This window comes from Anser cygnoides, chromosome 4 (genome assembly GCF_040182565.1).
Source record: "Anser cygnoides isolate HZ-2024a breed goose chromosome 4, Taihu_goose_T2T_genome, whole genome shotgun sequence".
NCBI classification, from domain to species: domain Eukaryota; kingdom Metazoa; phylum Chordata; class Aves; order Anseriformes; family Anatidae; genus Anser; species Anser cygnoides.
In genome coordinates this window covers 64686947-64702317 of record NC_089876.1, presented here as the reverse complement: position 1 = coordinate 64702317, position 15371 = coordinate 64686947, and the positions used below count along the sequence as shown (strand labels likewise).

General features: G+C 42.4%; 1 protein-coding gene across 8 annotated transcripts in view; it reads right to left on the bottom strand.

The window, feature by feature from the left end:
• The window catches only part of RUFY3 (RUN and FYVE domain containing 3), a 55781-nt gene that overhangs the window by 24427 nt on the left and 15983 nt on the right, over window positions 1–15371 (bottom strand). For 6 of the 8 annotated variants that reach the window (XR_010831533.1, XM_066996808.1, XM_066996811.1 and 3 more), the window contains exon 2: window positions 1205–1378. Coding sequence is in view for 7 of the 8 variants with exons in the window: in XM_066996808.1 (XP_066852909.1) it covers window positions 1205–1378 (174 nt within the window). In the remaining variant the exon portion in view is untranslated. Of the gene's footprint in view, window positions 1–1204; window positions 1379–10058; window positions 10113–15371 lie in introns of all 8 variants that reach the window. The other 2 variants (XM_066996809.1, XM_013193727.3) reach the window with 1 other exon arrangement.

Here is a 15371-nt window from a genome sequence, read left to right as displayed (position 1 = left end):
TTGACAAAGAGATTCTACTGGGCAAGTACAATAGATTACTTTTTATGAACAAGTGTGGCGATTACTGGCATCATTCAAATAAAGCAACAGGAGCTTGAGATGGATGCCAGAAATAATTTTATACATCCCAGATACTGCAAAACAACATCCAGTGATAACCACCAACTGAGATTCAGTGCTAGTGGCAAAGGCTGCTCTCACTGTCCAAGTTACATGTTGCACGCACAGTAATTTTCCCTCACTGTCCATCACATTACACGGAAGAGAATTGCATCACTTTGAATCCACTCTTTTGCCACAGCTTCCAGGGGCTTCTCTGTACATCCTTTCCTCCTTCAGGAAAGGTTTCTAATAACCCCTACATTTTAACACTGGAAATTAATTTGCTTCTTCCGTAGTTTTACTGCTACTTTGCAGCAGCTGTAAGGAAACTGAGAACTCAGTTAACTTAAAACCTGCAGTAGGGACACCAGCAAACAGATAAACAAAACTGAGGAGTATGAACACTTCTCCCTTGCACAGTGTTACCTTACCCAGCACAGGAATCGCTTTATCAGTGCGTAATGCCGAACTCAACCACTAAAGCAGCACTGCAGGATGTATGTACAGGTGCTGAGAGGGAGTTTAATATCCCCTGCTTTTCATCCCAAGCTACTATCAAGCAAGGGCAGCAAATCAAGAGAAGTAGCATGATACCGGGCAGTTTAAGTTGTGACTCCATATTGTAAATATAAACATATGCTCTGCCTGCCATTTTAAAAAGCAGCTTACACGACAGTAGCTGCACACAGCCCAAATCCTCAATTTTGAGAGAACTGAGAAACAATCTCAGCACTACATCCCCACTTCCAGCAAGAGGACCATTGCCCCTCTGAACCGTGAAGACATGCAAAAAAAAGAAAGCGGAGTCATGATCTTGCTGAGGAGACAATTTTATTCCTGATGACTTACTCATATTTGAGTCACATCTGCAATGCTGTTATAACAAGTGACAAGCAACATCAACAACTGAACTTTTCACCTGCGGTATTACATCTTCAGCAGACATTTTCTTCTTTCTGTCAAGTCACCTGTGATCATAACAGACATCCTGCTCTCCTTAGCCTGCTGTTGAATACCAAACCAGACCCTAAAACGAGATTGCTCTCTCTCGCTCCGATGCTATGACCAACAGCCCGGGAGGACTCCTCTCAAGGAAGGTTACCTTTCAAGCCATGTTTAAGGCAATGTTCCATCACAACGAAGAACTGCTGAAGAGGTGCATAGTCAGAGTCCAGCGTCCTGCCCAGATTAAGTGCAGATTCGATCAACCCCTTGATACTCAGTTTTGCCATGTTCATCAGGTTCATGCGTTCATTAGCCATGAGATAATTAGGATCTACAGAAAATAGAAGAAAAATACTGTTGAGTAACAGAAGTTATTTTCAGTACAATAAGATATCCCATCTCCCTCTTTTTGTCCCCCATCTTGAAGATATTTTTAATGGCAGTAACAGTTTGATGAGAGGTGCTCTCTGCAGGTCTTTTCTTGAGAAAAATCAAAATTATCTAGCACTTTATGATGAAAGCCATACTGACGTGGGAGTAGGTGATATATTAAGGGTTTCCTCAATACTTTCACTACAAAATCCTTAATTTTTCAAGAAATCACAATTTGAAGGCAGATGATAACATTGTGCTTTCCATCTTGACAAGGTGTTACTGAATGTTATGGCCATCACTTGCTCTAGCTCAAATCCCCAGCTATATCCATCATCTACAATCCAGTAAGAACTCTGCAGTGGTGATTTTTTCTTCAACCTACAGCCAACCATGAATCCTCACACACTTAATCCATCAGTGTTCCTCTCTATCAAGTTTTGCATCTTTCATGACTTTTTTTTTTTTAATTTGGGTGTAACAGAGCTAATTCACCTTGCCTACAGGCCTCCTGCCCCCCGACCTGTCTCTGACACAGCACAACATGCCAATGCCAACACAAAATGCCTCTATTCCCAAACACCTTACTTCCCAACACCTCGAGAAACAGTTTTTTTCACAGCATTACTGTCCTGTAACTAGAGTGAAATTGTCATACGTCCACAATACAGCTTGCTCAAGCTTTAGGCCTGGAGACACACAGTAACAGAGACAAATCCTTGCTGTTAAAATACAGAGTTGCATCAGCTGCAAGTCTTCTGTTTGCCTCTGCTCCACCTGCAATCTCATACCCAATTTTTGAGCTCAGGTTCCTCAGCACAAGCAGCAGCTCCATCCGTGTAAGGCCCATTTATTCTATGGTGCTGTAGACAGCCGCAGACCTTTGAACACTGATTTACCACCTCCACCAGTGCGTTTATTACACTTAGCAGAAAAAAGGTGACCACAGAGCATCTAAGACTGGATGCGTACCCAGTGCTTAGATGTGTCATCCACTGTACTAACAAAACATGCTTGTGCTCAGCAAGCAATTAAAACAAGTAAATACCCGAGACTGAAATCCTTGAAGGATTTCAAGAAGAACTGTATTTCTGTTGCAGAGAATGCAGAGGAAAGCATGGGTAAGTTTGATGGAAGAAGCCATGAAGCTAACTATAAACCTAAGCAGTGGAAGAATTGACATGGCTGTTGCTGCTACCACCCAGCACTACCACTTACACCCACAAAGTGACTCTCACTGCCACTGGGGGGGTTCCTCAAGCTCTTTTTGGCTGCTCAGAGATTACCTCTCCTTAACACTCAGACAGCTTAGACAGGTTCCCATGTCTCTCTCGCCTTGAAACATCTGTCATTGCTGAGGAAGAGATGCAACCCCCATCCTCAATGGATCTACTCCCCAGGTAAACTCTTGCAGAAGCCTGGGTTTGTCTTCAGCACGTTTGCCACTGACTAGACAGCAAACCTCTGCCAGACACGTAGACTTGAGCTGTCTGGGTTTGTAACAGCTCCCATATCCTCCTGTCCATAGCAATGTGAGGGACGATTTCTCATAATCTAAGATGTAACAACCTAGCCCAAAGGGGTATGTTTTTCTCAGACTACTGCCGCCTCCTGTAGCACCTGTTCTGCTGATGAAAGGCATCATCCTGCTTCATCACGGCGCCGATACTGATGAGCCCAGTTGCTCATGTGTGGGTGACTACAGCCTCCTTGTCATCTCAAACATCCTACCACTGCGACGAGGCATCTTGTCAGTACCCACCATCCAGAAACAAAGCAAGGAGCAAAACTTCACAGAACTATTAGAAATTAGAAATCACATTGATCCCGCTTTCAATTTTGGCCACATCATGCGGGTTGAAAAGCACTGTAGGCCCAACTGCCCTTAGCTGATATGAGCAATATTTAATTTTAGTGCCCTATGACTGAATACAAAATAAGCAACAAGAGCAGCAGCTGCTACTGTGTGATTGAGACTTCCTATGCCAGACGAAGGAGGCAGTGAAAGGCACCTCGGGGCTAGGAGAGGAAAAGCAACTACTCAAGCGCAGACAACCATCCCCAATCAAAGAACCAGAGAAGTTATACAAGGGGATCAAAAGAGACTATTTGTGAAACCTAGGAGCCAGCAAAACCTGGGAACAAGCCGAATCTGCCTCTGAAGCATTCCATATTCAGGTTCCCACGGCTCCAAAGCTAGTTGGCACTCCACGTGGTAATGTCTGGGTATTGCTGCTTCGTTTTGCATGGCCTGTCTGCTAGCGGATGGGCTGCTTTTATCAGGGATGCTGATGGCCCAAGAAATACTCAGACCTAGCTCTGTGGCAACTGAGCTAGCAACAGTTGAATAGCCCCCGTTACTGTTAAGGGGTGTGAAAAAATCCACAGTCCAGGGAGAGGGACCCATCAGGGCAGCTGCCACCACTCAAACGTGGTACTGCAACTGCTTTTGTTTCGTCTCTTCAAGTGTGTCAGGACAAGGCCTCTCTCTTCTCCCTTTTCTTCTCCAGGATCAAGCAGTACCCGAAGCTGTCTTCTCTAAATTTCACTGGAACCATCCTGGCAGGTCCTGCACAGAGCAGCTCAAGCAGTGAAGCCATCCAACAGAGAAGGAGAGCATGGAGCCAGTGCTAAGCAATGCCAACTGAAATCGCCATTGATTGACAGCCACGCGTCTAATTTCACTCCAGGCCACATCTGCTGCCACAGAAGGAGTGTCTTCTTTTTCAGAGAAGCACCAGACAAGTTCAGCTGTTCCTGTGTCTCCACCCAGTCTTCTACTGCTGAGGGACAGAGCGATCAAGACTCCTGGTGAGTTATGTTTTAACTCTACACTCTTAAAGCACTGATTGTCTTGGCTCCCAGCTTATAAGAAGTCTGGGACAAGGCATTTGCAATTTATTTTCACCGTTTAGGTAACTTAAACTATTCATTTAGCAACAGAACTCTTGCAGGAGCATTGGACTGTAGAAAGATGTAATTTAGTGAGTGAATTCTATTGCTTTTGCAGAACTACTATTATTTTAAACTGATAGATTTGGCACTTAAATTGAGCAGAATACCTGTTTTATGATTTGCAATCCATTTTATGATTTTCTATGTAGCTAAGAGAACAGTCACCATTACTAGAAATGCAGGCCCAGGAAAACTAAAAAATCAGATGTAATATAACACCAAATTGATTGCAAAAACATAATTTTTGTACGTGCAGTTAAAAATACATTCAGCACTCCTGAGTATTCCCTTCTGTGCACTTCTGGATGATGCTAACGAATGCCACCTCTGACTATAGCCATCACAGTTGCCTTCTAAGAGCACACGACTGTCACTGCAGCGTTTGCTTCTACCACAGCGGGCTGTAGGCACAAAATTACGTTTTGCTTTGGCTCCATGGTTCAAAGCCCATTCAGAACCACCTCATCTACAAAGAAACAGCCAGCTCCCTCCCGCAGTACTTCTGGTATAGTTTTACTCCATCTACAGCAGACTAGACTTAAATCTTGTCAATAACCACAGCTTCTAGTTCTTCTTTCCTATCGGGGAAACAGCAAGATACAGGAAGATGGAGAGAGCTTCTATCCTTTCCTACCAACGTTTTCCCCCCACTGGCCAAGGCGTGCCTGTAAGTAACGGAGCCCTGCTGCATTACCGAGCTGCGGGAGCGACTCTTCGATCGCATCAGTAGCGGGGCAGGCATCCAAAGTGATTCTGCTCAAGTGGCAAATCAATGGCTAATGCAAAATTAAAGAAACCTTACAAGATACCTACACAGAAAATGTTACTTAGGCTATGGCTATCAGCTTATTTGAATTAGGATCGATTCCAGCTACACTGTTCAGAATTCAGGTGCTATTCCACTGTGCACTCACAGGAAACCATATACATTTCTTCCAGTATCAAGAGTTGCTGCCTCATGCAGACCTACGCTAAGGTCAAGGGTATGCTATGTTTTTCTGAGGCAAGATGCCTGGTTTTCCATGAGTCAGAGGTCTGCCGTGTATCAACTGGCATCAATGCGACACTAATTAAAAAAGAAAAAAATGGATATGGATATGTGTATGAAGCACGTTCAAGGTAACTACGTTCTTTCAACACCTTTAAAGGATAAGAGCTAATGAAGATGCGAGCTGATGAAAGGACTTAGTTAAAAAAAAGGGAAAGCTGGGCTACATATTTAAGACTAAAACACAGTCATGCTCTGAAGAACTATAATACCACATCACTGAAAAATGTTTTAATCACATTGACTAATTAAAGGCAGCTTCTTCATTAGTCTGTTGTGAATGATGGTGCTCTGTGTATGCATCTTATCCAAGATTTTCATCCTGTAAATAAATCAACTGTCACATGGTATAAAAGTGCATAAAATCCCCAAGACTTATTCCAAAAATAAAATCCTAAATAATGTATACCCTTGTTTGTAATGTTGCAACATACACAACATTGAATTTGAGTCTAAAAGTGCAGAGCAAGCAAGTAAAAACGACTTTCATACACTAAGACTGTCCAGGCAGCTTCAAGTCAACCCAGCCATTTTCTGCTCTGACAACCTGAACCTGACATCAAGCTGAGATTCTCACTTCATGCCAATACCTTCTCCGACTTTCTCTCTCTGCCATTAACTGCAGAAAGCTCAACCTGCGTTGACCATAAATGTCACATTGTGAACTTTAAGAGTAAAGCCTTGGTCCTTACGCTTGGCCTTTCAATGTGGTCTGGATTTCAATTCAAGTAATCTGAAATTCTCCAGACAATTTTGCTATTTAAAAATTGTAGCTTCTGCAGAACAGACCTAGCCGCGACCACGCAGTGGTCATGATTGCACCGGGCTTGCATCCCATTAAAATGGCAGGTATTAAATAATCTGCTCATCCTACTGTTTCCCTAAAACACTATACTCTCAGGTTTTTGAAGATGTGTAACTCTGCCATAATCATTCACATGCAAACTGCATGAAAAGCAAAGCATTCCTGAGAAGTTTCCAGGAAAAAAAAAAGAAACTTTCAAAAGCATCCAAGAACCTCAGGAACCCCATCATTTTTTAGAAGGTAAAATATACAACTAGGAACATAAAAAGTCAAGGGAAAAGTCAACACAATATTGGATCTCAAAAGATTAAGCCATGACTGTGCTTCTAGGGACTTCCCTCCTAGCGACAACAAATTTTATCACTCCTCATACTAAATTCCTATAACAGATTTAAGAAGAAAATAAAGCCAGAACTTTGATCAAACGCAGGGACTCATGAAATACTCTAAGTGTGAACATGTCTGCTCAAAGTAGTGCCTATTGATTAGCAAGGTTGTCCACATACTGAACCCATTTTAAAAGTCAAGAATGCAAATTTCCAGCAATCTGAAATTATAAAGGCTACTGCTGTGCACAGCAGAGGAATAACAACTTGTGATCAGCTCATGCTGCACTCAGATTAACTGAGATACATGGCAATGATGAAGCACTGGCTTTCACAGGAAACCAGTCAGCACTGAGTTTCAGTTAAGCAAATTCACATTAGGAAAGACATTAGTTCTAGCTGTTCAGGCTCTGAAATCAAAAACACATGTATAATTTGAAATAAATGCAAATGAAATAAATTTGAAGCAAATCCCTAGATAAATTAAGGGCTTGAAATGACTTTTTCCCTGCCTCTGTTCTGCCACACTACATGATGCGGAAGGTGAGAACACTCCTCTCAGAAAGCTGAAGCTGTCTCTCTGCATATTACTGACAGGGAGTCAAATAACCTCCCTTGCCACGAGCCTGAGGACATCAGGAATTGCCATCCTTGTGGTCAAAGCCGCAGAGGGTACAGGCACCTACCTACAAGCCAGCTGCCCCAGGGCAGGGCCTGGCACCCGAATTCAGGCTGACAGCAGGGGCCTGTGCTAACAGACTGACTTATGGTCAAGGTAACCACGCCGTGGTCATCTCCTCTTTGCCACCCCAGCTTTAGTGGCAGCTGTTTCCAGCTGAATGGCTCGCACAGTGAGCTGGGAGCCAGGGGAGTACCTGCAACCTGAGCTGTTTGCTTTTGGCATCTGATCCAGAGTCCTTCAGTCCCGATGGACAAATAAGTTCAAGCAAGCTCAGGCTACTTCAATGCTGCAAAAGCAAACAGGAGTTGAACATCCGTGTGTATCTTTTAAGCTTCTATCTCAGCTGGAGCTTTCCTGACACTCCCTTATATCCAAAGTCCTCATCTGCCTTCTAGCAGCACACTTCCCTGCCTACCACAGCCAAGAAGGTGATACACACCTTTTGCTTATCGCCAACTCGCTCCCTCAGAGGTAAGCAGCAATTAAAATAAAAATGAATGAACACTCACAAATGAAAAGTAGAGGCATGTCTGTTTCTACAGAAGAATGTTTTACTCTAGTTTTTTGCTTCTGTATTCCAAACTCAGCCTCCCTACTCTAAGGGACTGTGGATAAACTGGAAAGGAGATGTACCAACACCACATTACAAACATGCATCTCATTTCCTGAGAGAAGCAGCATTTTTATAGAGTTTCAATGGTTGCCTCATTTGTTCTTGCTATTACGCTCTTCATCTTCGCCTCGAGGGGGAAGGCACACTCTATTACACTCTATTAGTAGGGAGGACAAGTTCCCAACAAGCAAGCATACAAGAGTTTCAGCAAAAACAGAATAGGGTGGTAGGCACGGGGAAACAGATGCAAGGGAAAACAGACAGGTCAGACATTTCAAATGTATCTTTGAAATACATTTCATCACCATCCCACAAAAATAAGTGCAAAAAAATCTGGACAATGTTTTACAGAAGAAAAGAATCAACCCCTTTTCTTCCTTAAAGACTACCTCGGAAATCTCGCGGCTGGTGCTGCTGGGGCAGAATTAGCTGCTGTGTCGGGAGAGAGCACATCTCCCCGGGCTGAGGAAAGCTGGCTGTGTCCACCAGGCAGAAGCCCAAGCACAACAGTTAGGGAAAGCAGCACCCACAGAAGCTGACCAGCAAGCCCTCCATGTGGTTAATACATCAGACCAATTTCTCGCGCACAACACACCCTGTTTAGAAAGATTTGTACCATTTCAACTTCCAAACATAAATAAAAATGTATTTTTGCTATGTCATGGTTGCTTTTGCTTTTTTCTTCAGCCAGAAATATGCTTCAAATTCCTTGCATGGGAAGGTTTTTTTTTCTAGCAAGTCTCATACCTGCTGCATTGTTTTGCCTCCATATTTATTAGATATTACTCTGGTAATATTTACTACATATTTTAAGACAGATGTACCCTTCATGCTGTCGCTCACACTTGACCTTCTGTTTAGAACCCTGAGTCTATCATATAATCACACTTTGCTTAATTTTACCATTTTGCTTTGCCGAGTTTAGGTTTAAATTGCTTATCTGTACTATAAAGCAACAAATGAAGTTTCTGATTAAGATTCTTCCAGTGAGAATGAGACCAAAACTGAACAAAGCACTGGTAAGAAAAAAAAGCCACTGTGTTGGCTCAACTCACAAATTGGCAAAAGGAGCCAAAACACATCTGCTGGTTTTATTCCTTCATGGTTATCAGTACAGGAATAACAGGACTTGTGCTCTCAAGACTTCTACATTTCAACAGCCCTAGTGTTGGCTTCCAATTTGAGATCACCACTTTCAAAGAATTTGGCCTTTCAAATATGTATGCCCCTAATCATACTTTTACATTGTATTTTATATTCTTGTAAAGGATGAACGCAAACTTCTCAGCCTCAAGAGGAAAATGCTCTTGTCTCTAGAAGGCACGTCCACCTTCTGTGCTGCAAACACTTCCATCCCAGCCACGCACAGCTGTTTTTAGCCAGGCTACAAATTTACTTCAGTGCATGCTGAACTGGGATTCACGTATTTCACGCCTGCCCCGCTTTAAGAATCAAGCGGTGCAATACTAAAAACTCTCATTTAGTACAAGTTTTAATCAAAATTTGCAAAACAAGTTTTAGAGCCATTTTTGCCAAGTCTTGACTTGATAAATAGAAATAAGTACCTCAGAAAAACTGAAGCTTTGGGGTTATTTCTGAAACCTTATTTAAAATTTAGCTTCTAAATATTGCTGGATCTTTTAAGTTGTGTTTATATCAGGCTCAGGAAAACAATCATCCCAGAATCTATTTAATGTAAGAAAACTAGCCCCTCTTTGTTCACTTTTTCTACTTTCACTGCAAGGCTCAAAATTAGTAGCAGGTTTTTTTCTTCCCTTTTTTTTTTTTTTTTAAAAAAAGGAAACATTGATAGAGTATCCCCATATTTTCTAAAAGAGATCAGTTAGAATTTAGAAACCAAAATTGATCACGCAGAGCCCATGAAGGCATTGGTAAAATTTAGCAGAAAAGCCTTCACAATACCCATTTTAAAGGCAAATTAATACAATTGAAGGAGTAATACATAAATGAGAGTGATCAAAGGCATTGTCTTTAACACGCTAACAGCAGAAACCAAACATCCATCCACAGTGCAACGAGTACAGCACGTTCTGGCTGTGAACCTGGCGCAACCAGACAAGCATGTTCAGAAAGCCAAAGCTATTAGCACTGGAAAGGAGAACCGCATTTTGCACTCAGGCTCTAAATCATAAGTCAAAAGCCAATCATTAGTGGAAATAATAGCTGAAAGATGTTGGTGTGGCACGCACCTTCAGTATCATCACGCAATTGCTCCACCACATCTGTCAAATCCTCCCAAGAGTCTTTGCAAACAGCAAAAAGAAAGGAAAAGAAAGAAAATGTCATGCAAGCCAAGATCTAAAGGAAAGATTCAAAATCAAGGTACGAGGGAAGGATAACTGAAAGGGAGATTCGCATAATACAAGACTCAATTCATATTGGCAAGGAATTTGCAAGTCGAAAGGGTTTGTTAGTCTGCACAAAGCAATACAGCAAAGCTTATTTTTTCCTCCTTGAGAGGCGAATTAAGGCAAGCTTTAATAAAGCTTGAGAAACTCTGTTGCTTTTTTTGCATTAAGACAATCAATATTTTAGTAAAGCACATCCTAAAAAGAAAAGCAAGAAATACGTTATTTTGTTTGTAAGGCCAAAGCACTAAACGTTTGGTGTTTACGCAACGTCAGCATTTGTTTCAATTCCCTCCTACCCAGCCCCCAAAAGAACCCCCAAAATAACAGGGAAATGCAACTATACATGAAAATCAAGCATGACAAGCTTTGCACATTTCAGGCAAATTACATACTGAGGACTTTTTGAACAGGCTTCAACGAAGGTCTAACTCTGTTACAACCATCAATTCAAAAGAAAAACAGTGTAGAGGTGATCCAGCTTCGCCTGGACTCGGGTCACAGGTTTCACGTCGTCATTCTGATGTTGATTCACTAAGACCTCAACCAGAAAACACTCTTCTCCTCGCTGGGAGCCTGCAGAGGGCTGGCAGGCACAGGGAGGAGGTAGGTATATCCTGGCAGAGGAGCAGGCAGGACAGGGAAAACTCGTTTCAGCACACCCACTAATTCCCTGGGTTTGAACCCACAAAACAAAGCCTGATGAAGCCCCGGACGGTCTGCGCCCCGTGTGATTTTCAGCTCCCTACTTACATGCCCGCTCTCCCCAGCACTGATTTGCAGCCCGCTGAAGCACAGGGCAGGCTCTATTCCCCTTCACACGCCAGCCGTGCCAGAGTCCTGAGCAAAGTTCACATACTGCTAGGACCTCCTCCCTCCCACAGAAAAGTTACCGCCAGCCTCCTCCTGCCCTGGGACCCAGCGCTGGCTAACAAATGGCACATTCATGCTGGCTGCATTTGGAGGAAAAAAAATATAAATACCACTATGACCAGTAATTCAGCTGATCCCCAAAAGCTTCTTGGGCTGCAATAGCAACAGTCACCGTATCCTTACAAACTGTTTTATTCCAGCAGATGGTTTTTAGAAATCAGTTTTCTCCATAAAGCATAAATTCACTTCCTCCCCTATGGCTGAGCATTACTGCAACAACGACAACGGCAGAACACCACCACTCACTGTGTCTTACCCATATCCCCACACCGAACTGACCAACCGCTTTGGATTCGGCGGGGATTTTCTCCCATCCTACTTATGGGTGAGCAGAGAGGGAGGATGAGAGCAACCAAATCAGACCTACCTACCTCCGCTCCCCAGGTGCGGCTGGGAGTTTCGCTTGAGAAATTCCCTGCAATTGCAGCAGCAAGGCACCCATGGTGTCCCCCCCCACTCCCCGCACCTGCTTCCGCTCCACGCATGGCTTTTGGTCGTTTATTACAGGTGTTAACATAGTCCCAAAGGCTTCCCGGAGTTCAAAGTTAAAGTAAACTTTCCGTAGCTTAGTGCAGCAGTGGACGGACATTTCTCTTGCGCTTTTCTGGACTCCACTGCGCTCGCTCCTTGGAGCGCCATGCCCCCCCCCCCCCCCCTTTTTTTAGTACATATAATGCAGATAGTAGTGTGCTTCAAGTATTCAGTATCGGGGAAAATGTTTTTCATAACACATCTACACAAACAGGTTAATACAACTAGTATTTTCTACCTGTATTTCTAGGTATTTCTAAAATTAAATGAGGCCAAAATCTAGCTGCTCATCCAACCATTAATTTAATAGCATTTTCCACCACGCACAAAGATCAGAACCAGATTCTAACCGTCCCATAATCCCTACCTGCACACTGAGATCAAGGACAGACAAACATCCCCAGTGAATGGTCTCTCACCAAATATTGAGGGCTTTTTTCTTTATCTAAAGTGTAAACGGTGAAGAAAATCTCAATCAAAAAATAAAAAATAAAAATCCATCTATACATACATACATGCACTGCATGGGCCACGCATAAGCCAAATATTTAACATCTCTACTCCTCTAAGCCTGTCTTTGCTCAGCTCCGTATCCAGACACCACCCTGGTCCTCCATCTTACTAAGACAGCTGTTAGCAAAGGGCACTGAGGCTTGCACACTGAAAACACAGGTTTTGAACTCTCATCACTTGGAATTATTCTTAACCAACGTGGGAAATAACCGAACTATGTCCGGTCAGCAAATTCCAAGCAGTCCAATCCCCCTCCACCATCACATTGGGGCTCAGTGTTTCACAGAAAGGTGCAAGAAACCTTCCAGCTGAGCTGGCTACATCTGGACCATTGCCACCTAAATCGCATTAAAAGACGAAGGGTGGTTTTTTGTTTGTTTGTTTTGTTTTTAATTTAAACCCTTACCAAGTAGTCCACGTAAAGCTTGCAAACAAGTGTCCAGTGCAGTCTCAAATATTTTTTCCTATTATATCCCTGCAGACAATAATCTCAGCCTCTTTCTAATGAGAAATGCTCCTGAGAATTGCATGAATTTACATTGGCACTGAGGGACTATGGGACCTGTACAGATTTAGAGGAAAAGGAACACATTTAATTAGCACCTCCTTTCATATTTTCTGTTCATTTCGTTGTGCATCTAGCAGAGGGTTTGCATACATTTCATCTCCTCTTTTACACTGCACAGCTTTCTCTACTTGTTTGGAATTTTCCCCTAACAAGACTGGGGAAAAAATTCTTCTTAAGACAAAAAATAGTAACAAAGAACTGCAAATAGATAGTTTCCACGGTCCTCCTCACAGTAAATCCAAGATAAATTCAATATCTTGGATTTTTCTGCAAAACTGATAGCAATAACGTATCAGTTATAACTGACATAGACCACATTTAGAAAACAGGCTGACCAAGACTACGTCTCCGTAGAAGAGCTGCCTCATTCCAGCCAGACTCTCAGGAAGATTAGCATTATGGAATAGAGTATTATGCTGGAATAAATACACAGCCCTGCTCTTTACAAAACTTTATTGCTAAAATAATGGATGGGTTTCTTATGATTAATATGTTAATCATAAGAGTGCTTTGATTCCTTTGTAAAGTTATTTTCTTCTCTGCTTGGCCGACACATCAGCAGTTATCTTAACTGGTTTGAATACGAGAGACAGTCTGGATCAAGCAGCAGGAGGAGATCCACTTTGGGCTGATCCATCCACTGGGATGGACCCATCTTCACAGGGGGGTGAGAAAGCCCTCGCAGCCCCAGTAAGATTGCTCCAGCAGCAGCGGAGCAGCACGAGTTTAGCCACGCTTTTAGAACCAGTCACAAAGCCTACCAAATCCCACGTCAAATGAGGTTTTTCAGGACATTTTTATCCTTTGCTAGCAATGTAAAAATAATAGTAATACAAGCAGATCTCAATGAGCAGGGAAACTAATGTACAGGAAGAAGCAGCTGCTACCACTTCGCTTCTCCTAACAATGATGTTTAAGAAGGTGTCAATTAATGAATGATGCGTACAGTATGAAAACAGTAACAACAAAAAAATCTTCCCCTCCTAACCTTATCTTCCTGAATTTGTTCACATCTCAATGTTTGTTTTAGTATTTCTTAAAGACACATGCAATACCTAACAGCTGCATTGAAACTTGTAACAAGTCATGCAGGAATAACAGATATTGCCAGCAGATATGCTTCCCCAGAAAACAAAAGTTTTTATAATTAAGCCCTGGAAGAATGTACCAGTATAAAATTAATTTCATGAAAAAGTTGAAGTCCAAAGGCAACACTGCTCAGCAGCAATTTGCCACACTACTACACAAAGCCAAGAAAACACGCTACATGCTGAAGCTGACTACATGAAGGGGAAGTCAAATTGTGGCTTCTTACATCGTGGGCAGGTCAGGGATAAAAAAAAGCACCAGATTCAATTTACAGGGTTTTTGAACAGGTGGCACACAAGAAGGAAACAGCTAGAGTTCCCAAATACGTAGAAGCATCTGTGGGGTATTTTAAACAAACCTAAACAAGTGCTGAACATGTGGCCTTTAATAAATGCTGAGCAAGTTCCCAAAGATCTGCACTGCACAAAAACTTACCTATTTCCTTCAAACTGTTTTTACAGAATGCGTTCATTAAGAAATAGTGTGAAATGCGTGTTACCAGCTCCAACAGCGTCTCAGACTATGCTGGGATACCACCTACAAGCAGACTCCCACAATTCACCGTGAGCCTAGAAGTGGAACTGCAAGTTCCCCACCACACGGTTTCCCAGTCCATCCCACCCATCCGTTTTCTGCCCATGTCCTCTGTACTTTTATTAGTAAACACCTTGCGAGTACAACTAGCAGGATGGAGAAACCAGAACTTAATATATAGCTACAGCATTTTTTCCTGTGTAAAGAAAGATGCACAGAACAAGGCAGTGAATCCACGCTTTTTTTTAAAAAACAGCTTCCAAGCATAATATGAAAATCAAGTTCCTTCAAATGCAGACTAAATAGGTCAGGATTTTTTTTTTTTTTTGTAAGCACAGAAGTCCTTAAAACTGCATAAGGAGAAGCTGAGAAGTCAGTTATTAGCCAAAAAAAAAAAAAAAAAAACCAGCATCAATTTTGGGAAGTGAAAACAGAGGCTGGTCCAGAAAGTACTCAGCAACAGTGAAATGTGAATCATACCTCTTTGGCTATGAAAAGACCTGACCCGGATCTGCTGGTTTTTGCACAGGCACTTACATAAAACATTAACTCAGCTGAAGATTTACAAACAAACAGAAATACAGCTAGCCCATGGCCCTCGTGTTCTGCTCACCAACCAAAAAAGTTTGGTTTTTTTTTTTTTTTTTTTTTTTTTTAAATTCACCCACAACAGGGCTTGTGACACATACTACACACACCAGCAGCTAAGGGCCAAGACCAGAGAGACAACCAGATTGTACTCAGGCGGTCTCGATGCACTTCTGTCTCGAATCCCCTCTGCTCCTGCTGGTGATTTGCTGTGACTGACAACAGTTCTGAGGAGAGAAGCAAGGACAGCCAACGTATTTAAAGTAAGACCTACAGAAGTGCTGACTAGTTGGTTATGACCAAACAACATAGGCAGGAATCAGGACAATGATGAAATGAACTGAACCTAACTAAACTGCAAACAAAAACGCCAAGCAACAAGGGTAGCTCTCTCCTGA